The sequence below is a fragment of the Apis florea genome, unplaced genomic scaffold (genome assembly GCF_048593485.1).
Source record: "Apis florea isolate Af1SG1 unplaced genomic scaffold, ASM4859348v1 contig_3195_pilon, whole genome shotgun sequence".
Lineage (NCBI taxonomy): Eukaryota > Metazoa > Arthropoda > Insecta > Hymenoptera > Apidae > Apis > Apis florea.
The window spans coordinates 597,928-619,204 of record NW_028256722.1 but is presented as its reverse complement, the minus strand read 5'-3'; the positions used below and the strand labels follow the sequence as shown (position 1 = coordinate 619,204).

Below are 21,277 nucleotides of genomic sequence, written 5' to 3'. Positions count from 1 at the left end.
ATATATTTATATATTAAAAAATCTATATATTAATTATTTTGAATATATTCAAAATATCATCAGTTTTATTTATATTTATACCATAAAATATTTAAATAAATTTTTTAAGAATCTTATTGCAAAACAGAAATAGTATAAAACACTATATCTATTTTAATAAAAAAATATATAACTTAATTATATATAAAACTTATAAAAAATTTGTTTACAATATTCAATAGATTAATATTATCTTTATTTTAATTTATTTATTTATATTAATATTTTTAGCAATTTTCATAAGTTAATATGATGAAGATTATATTAATTACTATATTATATAAATATAATATCTAATAAGATGACTGCATTATTTTTACTGTATTCTGAATGCAAAACAATTATTTCAAAAATAATCAAATATGGGTAAGAAATTTTATATTTATATATATTATTAATGTTAAATCATAAAATGTATTTCATCTCTAATATAATACAAAAGTTAGATTATTAGATTAATATAATATAATGCAAAAGTTAGATTATTTTTTCTTTTTATAAAATCAGGTATTTATGGAATATACATATACAAAAAATAACATCAAAATCACAAATACAAAAAAATTAAATTTCATTTACTTTATATATAAACTTTAATATATTGTATTATTGGTATTTTATTGTTTTAAAAATATAAATTAATATTTTGACATTCGGTTTTATTATTGTTCTTAAGACATAAGCACCTGATTTTTTATATGCATTCAGAATACAATATATTTAAATCAATTTACCACTTACAATGCCAAGTGCAAAACCACCTACAAAATAAGAAAGGAAAAAGTGAAATTCTGTAGGTTTAAATGAAGTATCACCAGTTATAGAATGATACCAACGACGTGTACGAGATTCGCCATTTCTTAATAATTGTTCAGCTTTATCTAACTTTTTATCAACGTATCTCTCGACCTGAAACAATAAAATTTTTTTGAAATAAAACAACAAATATTTCAAAATATGAAACAATAAATATTAGAAATATTTCGAAATATAAAACATATTTTATACAAATTTATACAAAATATTGATATTTTTGATTTTCAAAATAAAAATCCTCATATTCAAAAAGAAAGTAAAAAAATTTCATGTAAAATTGTAATTGTTATATCTAATTTTTTACAAATATCTACTTTTTACTATAACTTTTTTATTTTTTTTATAAAATTATATATATAATAATGTATAAATTTATATATATATTAAAAATAATGGTTATAAGATAAAAACTTCTTAATGCATGTGCATATTTTTAGAAGTGTTAGAATTTAATTACATATACATATATGAGATACAGAGCTACAAAGATTAGCTACAGTAAAGTTATACTTATATATTAAAAATAAAATTCTTAAGCATATAAGGAATAAATAATTTAAATATTAAAAAAATTTGATTCTTAAGTTCTTATGAAAGTGATGAAAATAATACCTAACATATAATGTTAATGCTAAAAGTAACAAATATATAATGTTCACTCATGTTTTTGTAAAAAAACTAATAGTTGCTCATTCAGGATGCTAAACCAATAATAAAACCACCAATGAAACTTGTTGCCACAAGTGAATTGTTTCGACACCATGTTCCTACCTATAAATAATATTAATATTATATTTATATATTAATAAGTATTATAAATCTATGAAATTTGTCTTGTGAATTTAGATATTAAAATTATTAAAATTTTACCTTATCCAAGAATTTTGGTCCTTCACCAGTTACTGTTTCTTCTACTTTATCTGTTATTTTCTCAGCTTTTTTTTGAATTTTATCCCAATTAATTTTAATATATCCTTGATGTGCTGCAATTTGGAGCATTATAATTCCACCACCAACTGCAAATGCAGTAATTTTTCCAATTTTTATTGTTATAAAACCAGTCAACCTATAAAATATTTAAATTAAATCAAATATTTATTTTTTGGTAAGATTAAAGTTTTTATTAAGTATATGAATAATTATATATAAGTAGAAAATTTTTTTAAATAGTTAAAATATCTATTAATTAATAATTAATTTAATTATTTTTTTTAGTTTTTTTTAATGCATTAATCATATTATATAAAATTAAAAGTTTTTTATATAATTTTAATATGTATTATACATATATATATAATATTTACCATCCTGATGTTGTACCAATAATAATTTGTTTAGTAGCAGACTTTTTGTTCACATCTCCTAAAATCTTGTCTATCATACTTTCTGCATGCTTTGAAATATTCAATTCTTCTTTGTTTGCATTGTCTTTGTTTTTCTTTGTTATTGGAAGATTCATTTTAACACTGAAAATTATCATTAATATTTTATTACAAAATAAGAATTTTAAAAACGAGTTAAACAATATTAATATATATTTTTAAATACATATTTTTTGCATTATATTTTTTCTTGATATTATTTTCGTTAGCAAATTAATAACGTAAGAATGAATGCTATTTTCACGTCTTGAAATAATAATGTTAACAAATTCTTCAGTTATACGTCAGAACAAAAATATATCGATGACTGCATTGTCAGAAAATTGCAATAGCGAATATTTTGTTAAGTATTGCTTGATAAATTATTTTAAGTCAATTCGTTACATCATAAAACTATAGAGAATATTAAAAATATAAATAAGAATTTTAAAATTATATGAAAAAAAAAATTGTCTACCGTTTAAATAATTTTGTTGCTCCTGACTTGATGGTATTTTTGTATACTTTAGGCATGATATAATTCAAATATATTTTTAAATTATATAATATTTTATAATGGTTAATATTTATATATATATACATATATAAGGCTCACCTAGATTCTTCAATTTCCGAAATATTACTCGATAAAATCAAAATGCCTTTGAGTATAAACGCGAGAGATCAAAATCTCCGGTTTTCTAAAATGATTGTTCGGTTTGAAAAACAGTAAAGACGGTAAAATAGTGAAATTACTGAGGAACCGTCTGTAATATTTCAATAATAATATAAGAATTTTAGAATGGATATATTATTTTGTATATGATAATATTAAATTATAAGAAAACTGAATAAATATTTTAATTTATTAACATAAGATTTTTGCTAAAATAAATTATATAAATTTTCAAAAACATTTTAACATATTGTGATACAATATTCTTGAAAAATTAAAAGCTTTAAATAATAAATTTTATAAAATCTCAATAATTTAAAAAAATTTTTAGAATATCATTTATATGATGAGTATGTATTATATAATATAATATTAACTATTTATTTTCTTATTTTATTTTGATTGTAACATTATATATTTATTATAATAAATAAGACTATTTACATTGTAGGTAATTTTTATTGATTTCAGTTTATTAATTCAGTTTATTTATTCAGTTTATTAAGTTTAAATTATATTTTACATATAATATATTTATTATTATTCTACAAGATATATAGAATAAATTATTCAATTTTTCGCGCTATTCTAGGACGTTTTGAAAAATAATGTTCTCTGGTACCGGAATTATAAGTCGACGTGAGCCATGATAATGGTCTTCCGTCGCGTGATTCGCCATCCTGATTTAACCTGGTTGCCGCTTTTAAAAACTTATCGTCCTGATGAGGTGACAAAGTGTCGAGAGAGTAAATTGTGAAAACTCTCGGATTTTCGTACAAAACAACCGATTCTAAGTGTAAACATGTGTTCTTTCTGTTTTTAATGAGTATATTTATTAAGTACGAAAATGGCTCAGGATACTGATGATATCAATTTGACTCCTCAAGAATTACAAATACTATCTGAGTTAGACAGGTGATTTTAAAGTAAACAAAATCTATTATATCTAGTTTTATTTTGATTTCTTAATTTTTCTTATATCAATTATAGTTTTTTCTGCTATTTTTCAATATATAACCTAAAAGTTTGTTTGACAGAATAGGCGCGTAATTCGATCAATTTATTCGAAAGTATTTGGAATTGACATCTTCTTTTTTATCAAAATACATATAAAATTCAATTAAAATATTAATATATTTTTATGATTTATATAGTAATTGTGATTATAAGTATTATAAAATTTAAAATATTATCATAGAAATTAAAACGTATAAAATATATTAAATATTTACATAATAAATATTAAAAACAAAAATATTTATCTATGAAACATTTATGTGTGTTTTGCTAAAATTTACTAACAACGATATTTTTAATATATGATATTTTTTATATTTATTGTAATTATAATAATTATAATTTTTTAACTAATAAATATACTTTTTCAATATATGTGCAGTCGGCAGTTTGGATTTTTAAAATTAAATTCACCAGAGCAAACAAAAAAAAAAGCTTTAGTTGTTCGTGCAATTAAGTATTTAGAAAGAATGTTAGTTCAAGCGCAAGCTGAAAATCAACGTAGAAAAGCAGATAGTACAAAAATGAATCCTGATGAATTAAAGGATGATGATGAAGACAAAGGAATTAGTATTGATCCTAAAACATATTGTAAATTAGGACATTTTCATTTACTTTTAGAAGATTATAGCAAAGGTAAATAATTAATAATTATTTGTGATAAATTTTCATTGATTTCATTTTTAATATACTTATATTTTTTAAAAATTTTAACAGCCATGTCAGCATATCAAAAATTTTATTCCTTAAAAGGAGATTATTGGAAGGATGCTTCATTTTTATATGGTCAAGGACTTGTTTATTATCACTTCAATGCTTTTCAATGGTAAGTGATCTCTTGCATTCAGTAGTATATTATTTCATACTTATTTTTTATTATATGCATGTGTATATAATGTACATATTTTATTATGTATAATAACTCATTCTGCTTCTATTATTATAATTTAAATATAATAAAAATGTAGTTATAAAATAAATATTTTAAATTCTCTTTCAAATATAATATAAAAATATTTTAAAAATATAATTTATTTCTTTGTATTATTATTATTTTTATGATGAAAATGATGAAAAAAAATCAATTTTAATAATTTATTATTATAAAGAAATAATAAAGAATTTAAAATATTTATTTAATTTACATTTTGAAAAAGAAAAATAAAATATGGATAAAAAACTCTACAGAAAAATGTTATCTCGTATGAAACTTGTTCACCTTGAAAAGGGTACGTTGACCCCTTAGACGATGTACACATAGAGTTCATCGTTCTCATCATGCATCCTCTATTTTTTTAATTTCGCGCAAAATCCTGTTGGTAATGTAATTTTATTTTTTGATGTCGATAAGATAGAATATTAAAGTTCGGTAAAGTAGATTGCTTATAGAAGTTACCGAATGAGTTATTAATACACAAATTGGACAATAGATGTCGATGATTTTACTATAAGAAACTGAATGTGCCTACGTGCCGAGTTGGTTCACGGATATGGCGACTAAGAAAATGCGTGGGGGAAATAAAAGACCAAGTAACTTACTACATAAGTATTTATATATTAAGTATTTAGAATGTTGTGTTTTAATGGTCAAAATAATAATTTATGGCTAGTGTATTGTATATATAATTATCGTGCCAAATTATTGCTTTTCTTTCTAAAAATTTCTTTGTTGTTGTATTATGAGTTTTTTGTACATTCTTTGTACATTCTGTCTAATTTTTGAGACAATTGTATCAAAATTATTATGAAAAAATTAATTTGAAAATTCTTTCATAAGTATTTATGTTCAAATTTATTTCACAAACTGTCAATTGCAATAAAACTACTTTAACTTATTAAATTATTTATTCAGGAAATATAATTAACAGTAATTATTTCGAATATTGATATATTTGAATTTCATTGTAAATTGACAGTTGACAATTACAGAAATTAAACTTTTTTTCAGTTCTTTGTCAATTTGTTTATAAATAGCCTCATATTAAATATTATTTAATGTTTTATCTATTTAATGCTATGTTTGTTATTTTTAACATTCATGTTAAAGATCAAGTCAAATATTGAATTATCATAATAATAAGATTTTACATTATAAGAATATATCAAAAATGTAACATATTATTTTATAAAATATATATAATGTACAATTCGTGAAGTAGATTAAAATCAATCAAATAATAAAATTAAAAATATATTTTATTATTATTATTATTATTATTATATCGTTTTTTCTTTATCAAAGATATTTTCATACTGTTATACTACATCAAAATCTGGTGTAAATAATATACAAGATATTATTAGTGTTAACTTGACATTTCCTGTCAGACAATCAGTTTTGTAGACGGTTAAGAGTGGGAATATCGATTTCCTGTTCAACCCTCCTTAACTTAGATGGTGCAAGATTCTCGTGAAACGAAACTCATAGTAGACTCCCTTTCGACTTTTCAGCATTTCATTAGAACATGATACCATATAATAATTATCAATGATTCTGATTAATATCATTTCATCACTATTTTTTTCGAATTTTTTCATTCATGCATTTGAATATATACAAATTTTAACTTACAAAAAAAAATTTAAATTAATCACATTCGTATTATTGGAATATTTAAATAAATTTGTAAATTATATATATATTTTTTTCACAAATAATCAAATAATAATAATAATATAAAATAGAAAGTACAATTATTTGTAAGATAGAAAAATGAAATAGTTAAATTATATGTACATAACTTGATATAATATTAGTAGGATTATCGTGTTCATAAAAACGAAACTTGCTCGAGCTTCCTTTTTTAAATTAGATTCATTGTTACTATTCATAAAAACTATAATGTACTATATTCATTCAAAAATTAACTTCTATATTTGTATAATTACTAATTTAATATATTCATAAAATTAATTTTAAAAAAATTTATAATATTCATAAAAAAGTTAAAATCTATAATAAAATCTATTATCAAATAGAAAATTTTTAGAAATATATCTTTAAGCGTTATTAAGAATAAAAATGTTTCAAAAAATTACTATATTACTGATAAGATATTAATTCTATCGTCTATTTTGTATTCATATCAATAATACAATCATTTTTTAAAATTTTTTTTTATTTTTTTGCGTTTTTTATTCTAAATTCTATAGAATTTTTTTTCTTTTTTATGTATGTCATTTCACTTATATTGAAAATACAACAATAAATAGTTGTAAAGTAATAGTCAGTAATTAAAGAAACTAAACTAGGTCGCTCGATAGTGTTGCACTGTTGACAATTTTATCTTTTCTTTGGAATGATAAAAATTACATTGTGAATCTCATTACATTAAATATAAAAATATATTATATATCAATCATATTATTATATAATTATTATTGCATGTATATAATTAATATATATTATTTTTTCTTATTGTATTATAATAATACAAATCATAAAGTAATATATTAAGATATTATTATATAAATAAAACATGCGTGAATTATTACAAGTTTTTTCATTTTTCGTGTATTTACAATCAAATATTGAAAAAAAAAAATAAATATATTAATTACATTCGCGTGATAGGTTAACTCATTGCAACGTGTGGCACCATGCTGCGATTGCGATAATTAAGAGAATAGAATCATGGTTTGTCGATAACAGAAAACTACAAAGAGAAAATGGTTTGGTGCACGCTACTGACCAAAGGATTGACGGTGAAATGAATATTATCGTTTCTATACCGTGAAGTTATTTCTTTGTTACCTCACATCATGTGACTACACAACGGAATATTCACTGTATATATTTATAGTGTATTGAAATAAATTGTAACTTTCTATCTTGATTTAAAAATTTTGGAAAATAATAGTAAAAAAAAAAATCAATTTGTTGATATATCGATTTTATTTTCTCATTAATTTTAATGAGTTTGATATATTTTATTAAGGGCATCTTTTCATTATGCATAATCAATTGATTTAGTTTAGTTTTAGTTTTTGATTTATATGCAAAAATATATTTCATAATGTTCTGACATAATCGGTCTATAATCGCATTTTTGTTTATCTCATCAATTTATGCCAACTTATTAACTTATTAAAACACAGCATCTTATATTCTAAATCATCTTTTAATAAATTTTTATTAGTTATTAGATAAAAATGTTGCCGTTTTACAGCTATAATATTCATGAATACTTTTCAACAAATTTAACAGCAATTAAATATTTACAATAATTAACAATATACTGGAATATACTTAAGTTTGAATTAAATTGGGTTTTCAATATTTGTTGTTTGCTTTATATTTAAAATATAGATTTAGATCATTTGATATTCATCTTTGAACATCAAGTTATGTTCAATTTAAATTAGATTTGTATTAAGTTGAATTTGAATCATATTCGAGTTTGGTTTAATTTGAGTCAGATTTACTACTTTGAAAAAGTTCTATTTGAATCAGTACAATAGATTCACTTTAACAAATATAATTCGCGAATCGTGATATATAAAGAGATTTTTAGGTTAATTGAATTTGTATATTATAAGTAATGATTGATAATTTGATATCTTTTTTGTCATTATTATTATTATATTTATAATTTTTTAAAAGTTTTTAACATAACATTATAATTTCGTGAGAAGATTTTTTGAAATGCAAAAATATTTGGACTTCTATTTAAATCGAATACGAAATTAATTCGACATATACATATTCGAACAGAATATGTATAAATTTATTATATACTTCTCTGGAGTACTTGATTGTCCTCGGAGACAAACTGCAACAACCCTTTCGTTCGATCGGCAAGTCTTTTTTTCGCCAACTTTTCACCCTCTAGCATTGAATGGAGCCGAATCTCCCCAAGAGTGATTCACATGATGCGTGACTCGTCAGTTCGTAATCTCTTGCATATGTGTGGTTTGCGTATTGTATCACTTCCTATAATATTTATAACAGTCACTCTATTATACAATTCTTGACTCTCTATGCATGTTTTTATTTTATAATATTTTTGATTTGATTTTTTATTTTCTGCTTGCTTGCGGTTGTAACAATCGCTGAAAAATACATAGTTACTTTCTTCTATGGTATAAAGTAAATTTTTTAGTATTTATATGCATTTCTATTTTTTTAAACGATTGTCTCAGTGTCGTTAATATATAATACGTAAAATATTTATAATGAAAATTTTGTATGGACAGTTTTATTTGAGGCTGATTTATTGAAATTTTCACGGTTATTGATATTTTCTTCATATGTTTATTCGTTTCAAATTGTCTCATTAAACTTTAATTGTATTTATTTGAGAATTATAAGAGAACATTTTTTATTTATGTAATTTCGGAAAATTTTCCAACTATTTTGAGCGCAGTTTATCGAAACGGCAACCAGGACGTGTGTCCGCCATGGCAGAGTGCCGTTGAGTCACGTGCAACGTATAGAGATGCGTTGCAAACGATCGATTTTATGGCCTCTCCTTCTACGCACATGTTCAACCATGTATAGTTACATATCAAATTGATGATTGTAATAGTTTGTATCTCACGTTCTCTTCTCCATGACGAAAGGAGAATTCTGTCATTTTCGTAAGATTAATCCTATAGAAACCTAGAGAAATTCGTCACTAAATGATATTAAATTTTATTTGAAACATTTTTTTTTATTTCATTGTTATTATATAAATTTTTCTAAAATTGTATCAAAATTATTTTTCAAAAGAACTTATCTTCGATTTATAGTCTTCGATTCATCTGTAAAAAAAATATTGGCTTATTTACTATCTTGATTAAACTCAAAAAAATCCATATTTTAAAAGTGATTTACGTATATATGTTCAATATAAATGATAAGATTTTATAAAATCTTAATGGATGTTTTTGTTAATATTTATTATTATTTATATAGCCTAACTTTTCAATCATAAAATCTTAAATTAATATTTACATTAATAACTCATCAATTTTTCTTTAATATATTTATATAGAGAATCAAAGTTTTTTTAGTGATGTAATAATTTCACAAGTCATATGCGAATTCAAGTTGATAAAACATCAGTTAGCGAGTTTCCGTCGTCCATTGTTCCATTCTTTCATTCGGAACATTTTTAGAACGTCAGAATAGAATGATAATTAGTTTTCTCATCACTGTCAATTATCTTAGACATTGTCATAGTTAATCTCGTCAGTCATCCATGCAATTATACATTTATCTCCAATCTCCTTATTGTATAATTCTTCGGAGTTATTTTGTGCTCTTTATATCTGACAGTGGATAAATGGAATATATGCAATGTAAAATAAAAAAAAATTCTATTGTCGTGTTAATGATATTTATTTCAAATTTATTATTTTATATGTTTTTATTATATTCTTTTACAATTATTTTATAATTTAATATTTTTTATGTCCTATGAAATAGCTTTTTCCATAAAGAACATAAATAGAAAATACGTGTACTAAACATATCTTTATATAAATATAATAAAAAAAAATTCGAAGTTATAGAAAAAAATAATATTTGATGATATTCCAACATAGCATATTCAATTAAACAATACAAATAAAGATATCATATATTAAACATATAAAAATTTTATTTTCAAAACTGTGATTTTAAAAAAATCCAGTAGCTCGTGCTCTTCATTCAATATTAAGTAGGGTAAGCATTCGAATAAGCGTAAAAAGAACGAACATTGGCAGAGCACATAGAAAATTCAGAGACGACAAGGTGCAATTAATTTGAATACTTATCTACCCGTTGGCCACGTGTTCCTTGCGTAGGGAATTAAACTAAGGAAGCAGTCCCTTAGCAGTCGGTGGTTCGCATTTATTCGCTCTTATCGGGCTGACTATAAGTTTCCAGTGGTAGAAGAGGCACCTTGCACGTGAGACTTTTCATGAACCCGCACACGTGTACGTCGTTGCTCAAACGACATGGCCGCTGCACCCTGCCGCGTACGCGTGCAGCAAGGTGCATGCAAGCTCTGACCCAGATCGCACGATCGATGTTCCCTGGCCCAGATACGCTTACGGAGATTAATATTTTTTCCACGCAAGCTCGACGATTGATCCCTCTCCGTTTTCACGAACTTCGTATTTACTGTCGGTTCGTTTCAGGATTCTTTTGACCGCGTTTAAAGATTAACCCTTTCAGTGTTGCGGTATAATATTAATTATATGACATTATACAGCTCTTATACAGTTTCTTTATATGATAAATTTTTACTTCTTCATATTTTTACTCCAAATGAAAGATTATGTTTGATATACAAACAATCAATTTAATATATCTTGTTACAATGAATAAAATTAAATTGCATTTTAATAAGATGCTCTTTAATCGCATAATTCGTGCGTGTAATTTTACTGCTTGTGAAATCAGTCATACAAATTGATGCTCTTACAATCTCTTGAACGCGAGTCTGATTTAACCATTTAATCTGAAAGTATTGATCTAAATTGATCTTTGAAATTCATTTCTCATTGCTAATTTATTTATAGATTACTTTAACTTTACTTTATAATTGAGAGGGATTAAATACATGAAAAAAATCAATTTGAATAATTTTTGAAATAATATTTTTAATAAAATTTTTTCTAATATGTTCATAATAAAAATTATTCTAAAAATATTACAAATACTAATACTAACTTTTTTATTTTTTCTAAAATAAGATTTTATAGAGTTCAATGTAAATATATCTTAAAAATATCTGATTTTTGAAAAGTTATAAATAATTACATAAAAATACATAAATTACATATTATTTGAAATTGAAGAAAATGTAATTGTGCTATGCTGTGTGTATTAAAGAAAACATGTGTAAAATGTGCTATTAATAGATATGTTTTTTTTTTTTTTTTTTTAAATAAAAAAATAAGATTCTTATTATATTCTCTTACAAGTGTGAAATCATCTTCTCAGAATATTTTTCCAAATACAAAGAAACCCCACAAATCTTAGCACAAAAGCTCTCATTCACCAAATCTTCTCAATATTAAAAATCATTATTAATCTGTCTCATAAATCATATATCATTACTCATATTATCCTCTCAATAATTACATAAATATTTAAACTAAGGATTAAAGTACAATGGAATGAATTTAAGTTAACCAATATCTAAGCCTTTATCCTCACAAATTTCTATGTTCGATACGGCCATCGACGATATTAACCGGATGGCAATGACCGCTATTTCACTCAGTATGTCGTACGTCGAAATTCTTATGCCGAGTCGGCATAACAAGCAACGCGGTTCCCTGTCCAAGCGTCAGGTGGATCGGCGTAAAACTCGAGCTGTTCCTCCTTCTCCAGTGGCGCGCACTGGTGCTTGTTGGCGGTTACATGCAAGTGTTACCGTATAGGAGGGACAACGAGGACAACGACGTCGACAGCGGGTGGCAGGGAGTCAGAGTCGTCTCGGTATTACTTTGCGGATCGTTCGGCGAGGTCATGGTCAGCCGGTGTGCTGAAACCGAGAGTCAACAAACTCTAGCAGCGAAAAGAGAAACGAGCCAACAGCGGCAAACCAAGAGTACCACCATCCAGTCAACCATCGAACCGGACAGTTAACCTACCAACGTAATTCTCTATGTATTCGTTCAACCGTGAGTTCCTTGAGGAAAGCCGCCCACTGTTAGCGGATTCTCTCTATCCTGTTTCTCCATCGACTTCCTCTCCCTCCACTTTTATCATCTCCTACTTTCTCCCTTTCTTGTTGTTCCTGCCATGGACCTTCTAACTTCTTGTTATCCTTCTTCTTCTCTGCTGAGAGACCTGCATCGCTAAAAATAATTCGCAATCATTATTTATAGCAGGCTTGTTGTTTGAAGCATGCTACTACAGGTGCGGCAAGAATATGCATTATCTTATAATTTTCCTATAAGTGATCTTCGACTATTTTATGATTTATATAAAGAAATTAAGATTAGAAACTTTAAAAAAGATTTTAAAAAAAAATTTTTTACGATGAAGTAAAGAAAAAAATAATTCGGAAAGGAATAAAAAAAATATTTAAACGCAGGTATGCTATAAGGTTATGTTATGCTTAAATGCACGTAATCATTATTTGAACTATTCTCTTTTTACAATATGTTTTACATAATGTTAAGATATTACATATAAAGTGATAAAAAATGTTTAACAATATTGAAAACTATTATAAAAAGTTATAAATAATGTTTAATGTGAAATTGAAAATCGAAACTTTTATTCCAAATATTATATCATAATGGCCAACATCTTAATATTGTCTTCAAAATTTAACCTTATCTTTCTTGCATCTTGTTTCAAAAGATATTAGATGCTCTATTTATTCTGAAAAGAGCAGTGATATGATATCTGTCTATTTGTACTATTCAATCTGAGGATACTTGTGTTTATGTATACAGCTTAGAGTACGGCAAGTTTATCGACATTGATACTCGTGACGTCGGATTTGTGGTGGCAGCGCCCTGGACGGGTCCGTGCCTCCGCAAGCTGTGACGTCATTGGGTAGCGGCGCAAGCTGCTATCCAATGAATACACGCCACGTCATTGCCTGCCTCCGCTCTTCGGCAACAGCAGAGACGGCTAGTCACGTGACGTCACTAAGGATGATACAGCATTCTCCGCGAGTTGAATGACCCCTACAGACGAAGTTCAATATACCGACGAGGAAAGATACGACTCTTGAACCTGTATAGTCCACGACCATAGTTCCTTCGTTGCTCACTGTTTCGTCCATGTTCGGTCTTGAGGGAAACCAACTCTTCCTTCTATTGCGTTCCGCGCGTTTATCCGTTTCGGTCACGCTCGGATCATTTCGGTTCCATTCGGCTTTCTCGAATCGTGAAGTTGTTTGGCCCGTCGATTCGAGCCAACTTGCATTCGATTCGATAAACGGTTGCATTCGATGACTACCTATGTGACTCCAAACAGGATTCGAATAGCGTGTCGAAATTGCTCAAATTTTATCGGGAAATCTCGATTATCAGAAATTCGTTTAAATTGATTTTATAACTGAGGTTTTGCTAGCATATTGATATTGTATAAATTTATTATATATGTGTGCAGTTTATATTATATTTATCAGATACACGTTAATATATAATATACATTATATTATATTTTATAATCAATTATAGAATAATTTTTAAATCGCATTTTCAGAAATAATTGTCTGGAAAATATTTTCATTAGAGATTTTGGTGAGATGATCTTTGAAATTTGTTTCTTTAAATGTAATCCTATATCATATCGAAAAAATTTAAATTTAGGTACGTATAATTATAATTATAATATATTTATTATATAATTATATAATATTAATATTAATATAATTATTTAATGTTTAATTATTTAAAATTTATTTTTAAAATATCAGTTGCATAGAAATATGTTTTAAACATAGACTTTAAAATTTAAGGTTGAAATTTAAAACGTTTAGACATCGTTTAAGCAAGATACCGTTATTTAGGTCAAGCGACACGAATTTGCTATTCTAAGAAAATATCTTCGCTGCCATGAATTACAAAAATACGCATCGAAAAAGGAATATTGCATTGAAAATGAATTTATATAGATCATTCACTTTTCATTGCGATTTGACTTGAAGAAAAATCGCTTTTATTTCGAACCAAACGTATCTTGATTGGTCTGTTTTTATTCATTTAGCCGGTGAGGAAGTTAAAATTAGTCGTCGCGACTTTACATCTGGGAGTCAGTGACTCCTGTATGCGAACATTATTGCACCAAAGAAATCAGTTATGCACCACAGTTATCCCTTATGTAGAGGACAAACATTTCTCCAACTATACATATACTTCTATACTTTTAAGGGTATAATATTTCCAGTGAATAAATCGAGTTCCAACCAATGAAGGTTATTCGATAAATAAACTTCACTAACCAATAAATCATACGATGCCTAAGCGGTTATTCATGGTACCGATCGCTTGAAAAGGTATGTTTAAGCATTGTTAAAATGTGACTGAGTATCAGTAGGAAATATTTCTTAGGCAAATACAGAGTGGATCGTTGAAAACCGACCGCCATTACGTCTTCCGTTGCGCTCACGTGGCAATGGAAGTGTGTTAACAAAAGGCAGGTGGTTTCAAAAGGTAAACTAGCTACGGTGGAAATTTTTTTCTTTTTCTGAATTTTCCTGAGTACAAGAAAACTTATTATTTTTCTAGCAAAGCATTTGTAAAGGAATTATGTGATTTTTTAAAAATTAAGTCATAAATTTTACATTTACATTTTAAAGCAAGTATCGATAAAAAGATATTAAATAAGGGAAGTAAAAGTTTTTTTTTTTTGTTAGCAATAGTTTTTTACAATATTCGTTTGCTGAGAATATATAAGTCAATTAGCATATCTTAAAAATATTTTTAACTGCTAAAGTTCTTCTTTATTAAAAATAATATTTATTCATTATTTGTTAGCTTGTATTTAAATTGTATTTGCTTGCATTTAAATTATTCTATAGAAGAAATACATATTCTTTCCATTGCATTTTCGTTTTTAAAACTTGATATAAAATATATTTAAAAAACATAATGATACAGCTTTAAATGTATTTAATTTCCAATCTATATCTTAATAAAAATCAATATTAATTTTGTCAAAGACATACTTTTAACAATTGTAAAAACAAAAAATCTAAAACCTGTCACTTTGACAAGTTTGATGATTATACTGTCTTATTGTATCATTTATCAAAAGATAGCGTTTGTAAAATGTTTTTAACGAATCACGCAATACACGATTCCACCGATTAATATTCATTTGCTGCATAAGTAGATAATATTCGACCACGAGCAACTTATCCAGCCTAGATCCCGCGTTATCTTGGTTGAAGTATGACACCATGCTGTGCAATTTATATGCATCCATTTGTAATAGATGTCGTGAAAGTAAGTTGGCACAAGCACCGGTTTCCGAGGAGGGAAAACGCAGCTACCTCACGAACACGTGGTTAAAACGAAGTGCGTGTTATGGCCACGTGGCTCACCATCTGATAAGACCGGTTAACGTGAACGTACTTGCCACTTAACCTAACTGGCCATTTTCTTCTCAAGCCATCTTTAAAAAGTTCCCGCCGATCATGTATATAAATGCGCATATCCATCATAATTCTTGATAAAAAATAATTTTCTTATTCCGAATATTTTTTTTTTTTTTTTGCATTTAGAAAATAACTTGCTAACTCGAGTATGTTCTAATAACGTAATTGATATAAATATTGCAAATGATGCTACTTTATATTGATTTTTGCAAATGATTCATTCCATAATCTTAAAATTATAGAAGATGGATAAAAATTGCAAAATTAAATGATTTCAAGTGATGTATTATAGGATACGAATACTTTAAGTCTACGTGCATCGATATTCGTCCATAGTTCCGAACAAGTGACACGTGGTGCATACGTTTTCACCGAAACATGATCGATTGCTTTTTACCATATAACGTCTCGCCTCGAACGAAACCGATCCATTCCAGTTGACTTATCGATTCGGCTGAAAGTAACAGTGTTTCCGTAGAAATGCGAATTAGGCCAGATAAACGATCGGAATATTTGGACTTCTTCCATGATATCAGCGAGCAATTACTTTCCTTCGATTTATGCGTTACGGAACTATCATTTCAAAGCTTCCGTTTTGCAGATAAATTTGTAATTCCGAAAAGAATATAAATGCGATTGTTAAAGTTCAAGAATTAATTAGAAACGTAGCATAAGAGAGAGTCTATGATCATATCATGCTATGCATATCTCTATTGTTTACAACGATGTAAATTGGAAAAATTTTTTTTTTGGAATCAGTATCAATCAAGAAAGTTTAAATGAAACCTTTGCCAAAAAAAAAAAAAAAAATTACTTTCATTTTCACGAGTAAAATAAATGAGTGTTATGTTGACAAAAAATAGACTTTTGTTCAGCTATTTGAATCAGGAACGAAAGCGATTCCCTGTTCGTGGCAGACTAGCGCGTTCGTTAAAAATAATTAAATCCAAGCTTAAAGTCGCGGCACCCTCCGTCGTTTCGAAAGAAAGAACTGAGAAAACGAGATTGCAACGCGCGTGTGTATTTTGGTAACGAACCTCTCCGCTGGAATTTTCATCCTTTCCATTTCGACGAACGGCACTCATCTCGCTCTAATTCGTCTCGCTGGCTGCATGAAATAAGGTGGAAAATTATTTATTTCGCTTTTTATACCGTTGACAATATCAAATATTATAATTCTTCATTTCTTTCTCGTGAAACTTTGTTAAATTTTCCTTTGAGATTTTTTTTTTTACTTATGTAAATGATACTTTTTTCCCTTAAATATTTGGATATTTTATGCATTTTGGATAATTTTATGCATTAATTTTATTTCTATTATTATTTCTTTTATATTTCAATGACATTTATTTAATGATAATTATTATTTAATTTGTTATCAATAATGTGATAATATAAATTTTCTACTTGATAGATATTTTTAGTAGAAATAATATAAGTTTTTTTTTTAATTTTTTAAAAGTATATAACTAATTATATTTCATGTAGTTTATTTCAAAGAAGGAAATTCACTCTAAAAGGGCCACTAATATATTTACACTGCCGCGAATATTCAGACATTTCTTCCTGAATTAAAATTTATTTTCTGCAGCAACTGTTTTCGTTAAAAATTCACGCTATAGGAAAATGTATCTAAATGTATAATGAGTGAAAATGTATAATTTGACAAAAAATTCCATATTATCACTTTTTATGAAAATTTTTATAAAGAATAAATTTATTTAATATTTCTTACTTTTCTAAAAAGAAATACCTATTTTTAAATATAGGGAATGAAACTGAATCATAAAGTTCAACATTTATATTCAATTTTTGTTTATCATTTACAGGATTATATATATACATTCTTAATGTATTATCGATATTATTCCACAATCTAATTAAGTGAGGGAACGATAAAATTTTTTTCTTAATATTAGTAATATCAGTAATTAATTTATTTTTTTTCCAATTTTAATTCATTTTTTCGCTATTATGCGCCCTGATTAGAGAATTATAACAATTATTCCTTGCGATTATTTAAAGGTTATGTATCATGTAAGATTTCCCTTTACTCGCTAATTATCCGGTCACATAATATCGATATTTATGGAATCACGTCATGGTCGGAGAGTAACTTCAAAGAGTGAAGTAATCGCACTCGCTGCGCTTGTTTTTATGTAACTAACCTTCGCTTCATGTTATCTATTCCCATTCACTGTACACAACAGGTAAAAACTAATTCCCCTCAGTTATAGAACTTTCTCAGGCTATCAGATATAATATTCATATCTATTTATTTTTAAGTAATGTGCATATAATTCAATGAATTATAGCATAAATATTGTATGCTCAAGTAAATTCACATTGTTCTGCAAATAATTTTTAATTATATTTTCATTTTGCATGAAATTATGCAATAATGTGGTAGATTTATGAGAAAAAAAAAGGATTTCATTATTTTTTTTACATACATAAGATGATGATCTGAATAATTTTTTTACTATTAAAAATAAAAATTTTTATTCAGTCGTGTCTAGACGATATGTATTATTAACGATTATAGTAAATATGTCATATCATCAATTAACTTTATTATTGAATATTATTCATTCTCTCCCTTGTGAAATTGATATTTCAATCTGACCTCAAATCTAATATCAATTATCTTCAGCGGTTAATTCATTTTATATCTAGATATTCACTTAACATGATACATATTCATATACGTTAAAGAATTTTATTCATTTTGATCGAAAATTAATAAATAATTGATGATTAATATTTTCAATCAACTGTATTAATCATTGAAGACCAATCAATCAAATTAAAAATTTTAATTGATCAGCACCCAAATTGGTGTCCATATCTGACTTCATTATTTTATCTGCATAGATATTGTATATCAAATACATGTCATAAATATAATATTTTTGATAAAAATAATAAGATGGAATGACATTAGCTGATAAAAATAAATTAATCTGAAAGAAGTTTCGGAAAAAGAGGAAATACTTTTGAATCAAAGAATAAAATCGATATAGATAATAAAATAAAAGAAAATTTCCTTCGCAAAGGAAATTATCAATTATCGTTTCACACGCGCAGACTGAAATTAAAAAATCCGTAAAAAATTCAATATCCTATTTATCCTATTTTTTTTTTTTTAATTCGACGTTCAACAGTTCAAGCAGAGTGGACGATAGAAATGTACGAAAAAACATGGATGAGGATCACTGACCAAGAAATTTCTTTATCCAACGACGAGAAGTGAACATGAAACGAGAAAAAGGAAACCGGAAAGTGGGTACGGTGTGTGTATTTTAGTAACGAACGTTCTAAGGGAAAAGCCTCGTGTTGTGTATCCGGACAAAGACGACACACGATTTTTGGCGGTCTAACTGAGCTTTTCCCTCACACCCCCTTGTACCTCCTCTATGTTGCGCTCTCCGCCTCGACGAAACTCTAGCCACTCCGAAAACGTTTCTGCCCGCATTTATATTTACGCATTAAACGTGTCGTGACCGGGCTTCCTTTCACATTTTACCTATATATAACGAATTGCATCCGTTTCCGTCTTTTCTCATTTGAAATGCTAATGGAACTTTTAAATAGAATTTTTTTTTTTTTTTTTTTTTTTCAAATACGGCATCATCCTCGCGAACATGCGAAAGGTGTGCATATTTTATGCAATATTTCAGCTCGATGATATTATGCGACAAATACCTTGAAATTTTTACGATAAAATATATTATTAACTATTTAAATCTAGTACTTTTGGATATATTGGACGCCTAACCTTGATATTATAAATTTGTGCCAAAACTTATGTTTTCGGCATTTATTAAGTCTAATGTGTAATCATTGTAATATCAGAATTATTAAATTTATCAAAATGATAGGTTGAAAATTATCGTAGTAGAGGATATTTCGTGTTAAGTTTTATTTAAAAAAGATTCACAAATGTGTATTAATATTTTTTCTGAAAAGATTAAGTTGAAATTTAATACCTATAGCTATATATTATAATCCAGTTTTAATTCAGTAATAGCAGTGACGTGAGTTCGATGAACTTTTTCGAATGCAGGAAGCACATCTTTGATAAGAAGCAAAATAACATGTACAGCCATACATATCCATACCATATTTGACACATAATCTTTTATTCCCTTTCACCGTCTCGTTAACCATGAATTTTTCATAATATTTTATTGTGAAAAATATTTTGTTAAAGAAAATTTTATCCATCGAACAAATATTAAAGATGTTAAACCATCTTTCTTTTCTTTCGCATAAAAATTGACGAGTCGTCAAATCCGAACATCCAATTTCATCGAAAATTTATTCGAACAGTGAAAAGAATTCCTTTTAAGACTATATTTGGAATAGTAGCGGGGATTCGATGAACACGTGCCCTTGTGAAACGGCACAGTCTTAACGTTATAGAGCCAGATCACAGACGTATAATCAGACAATTATGCTCATAATAATAGGCTGGAATTCTTAGTAGCTGAGCCGCGTAGAGATTCGCCGACGAAGGCCTATTTACCTAGGTGCCTTATGGGAAAGTTTGTAGTCGCCTGCCTGCAAAAACGACGTGCAATTTCGCGACTTCCTTTACTTATTGTAAACTTGTTCGCGTAAACGCATGGAATAATTTTAACCGGTCTTGAACGTGCCTATACCGTGGTCGAAATAAATAATGGCATGTAATTCGATAACGATTGAATCTTTTTAATCATTAACGCACTGCATGAAGGTGGAGGTTGTTTATTCCAGAGGTATAATTGAAGATGTTAATATATGAGAAGAATTGATATGTTATTGACAAAACCTACAAATTATTGCATTTTTATTTTTTCTTCTTTTTACTTCTAATGCATATGTATAATATGTGAAAACGCTTTCTCCAAGTGTCATAGAATACTGTATTGTTCACTGAGGATTGGTAACTAAGCGATCGCACATAGTTTATTGTTCGTATAAACAGTTCTCTCATGGTATACGTAAGTGCTCATTGTATGTGGATGGTGTAAGATTCGACAGACGAAGTTTGATAATTTTTGATCCACGTTAAAAATTATCTTTATAGTAGAAATTTATGCTTCTTTATTAAATTCCCAATGTAATAACAGTTTTTAATATTTTTATATTTAATTTGTAATTCTTATAATTATAATATTAATAATTATTTTTACGTAATTTTATATAATTCAATATAGAATATTTTATTATTAAAATATTTATATTTCTTAATATAATAAATAGACATTTCATAATTGAGAGAATATTATTTCAATTTTTTATTTATCATTAAAATACAAGTAAAATTTTTGCTGGGAATT

The 21,277-nt window shown here is 26.5% G+C and overlaps 2 protein-coding genes across 7 annotated transcripts in view; one reads left to right on the top strand and one right to left on the bottom strand.

Moving 5' to 3' along the window:
* Positions 1–213: 213 nt before the first annotated feature.
* On the bottom strand, positions 214–3,026 carry LOC100871193 (uncharacterized). 4 transcript variants are annotated; one of them, XM_086910690.1, is made up of 5 exons: positions 2,833–2,970; positions 2,695–2,740; positions 2,160–2,321; positions 1,726–1,921; positions 214–948 (listed from the first exon to the last, which is right to left on the bottom strand). In XM_086910690.1, exons 3-5 carry the CDS (start codon positions 2,312–2,314, stop codon positions 760–762), a joined length of 540 nt encoding a protein of 179 aa, XP_086766816.1. In that variant the 5' UTR covers positions 2,315–2,321; positions 2,695–2,740; positions 2,833–2,970; the 3' UTR covers positions 214–759. The 4 variants fall into 4 exon arrangements, with proteins under 4 accessions (XP_086766816.1, XP_031773681.1, XP_003695674.2 ...); XM_031917821.2 differs by lacking the exon at positions 2,695–2,740 and having other exon boundaries at positions 2,833–3,026; XM_003695626.3 differs by lacking the exon at positions 2,833–2,970 and having other exon boundaries at positions 2,695–2,750.
* The window catches only part of Utx (Utx histone demethylase), a 113,589-nt gene continuing 94,815 nt past the window's right edge, over positions 2,504–21,277 (top strand). For 2 of the 3 annotated variants that reach the window (XR_015292709.1, XM_086910671.1), the window contains exons 1-3: positions 2,980–3,807; positions 4,292–4,545; positions 4,627–4,735. Coding sequence is in view for 2 of the 3 variants with exons in the window: in XM_086910671.1 (XP_086766797.1) it covers positions 3,740–3,807; positions 4,292–4,545; positions 4,627–4,735 (431 nt within the window). In the remaining variant the exon portion in view is untranslated. Of the gene's footprint in view, positions 2,580–2,979; positions 3,808–4,291; positions 4,546–4,626; positions 4,736–21,277 lie in introns of those variants that run through there. The other variant, XM_086910672.1, reaches the window with a different exon arrangement.

What these genes read in the sequence shown, in the direction of transcription:
- LOC100871193 (XM_003695626.3), bottom strand. Translation starts at nt 2,750, where the DNA reads ATGCCTAAAGTATACAAAAATACCATCAAGTCAGGAGCAACAAAATTA. An exon ending in GCAACAAAATTATTTAAACG is followed by an intron (nt 2,322 to 2,694) that starts GTAGACAATTTT and finishes GATAATTTTCAG; the next exon opens with TGTTAAAATGAATCTTCCAA. An exon ending in ATTGGTACAACATCAGGATG is followed by an intron (nt 1,922 to 2,159) that starts GTAAATATTATA and finishes AATATTTTATAG; the next exon opens with GTTGACTGGTTTTATAACAA.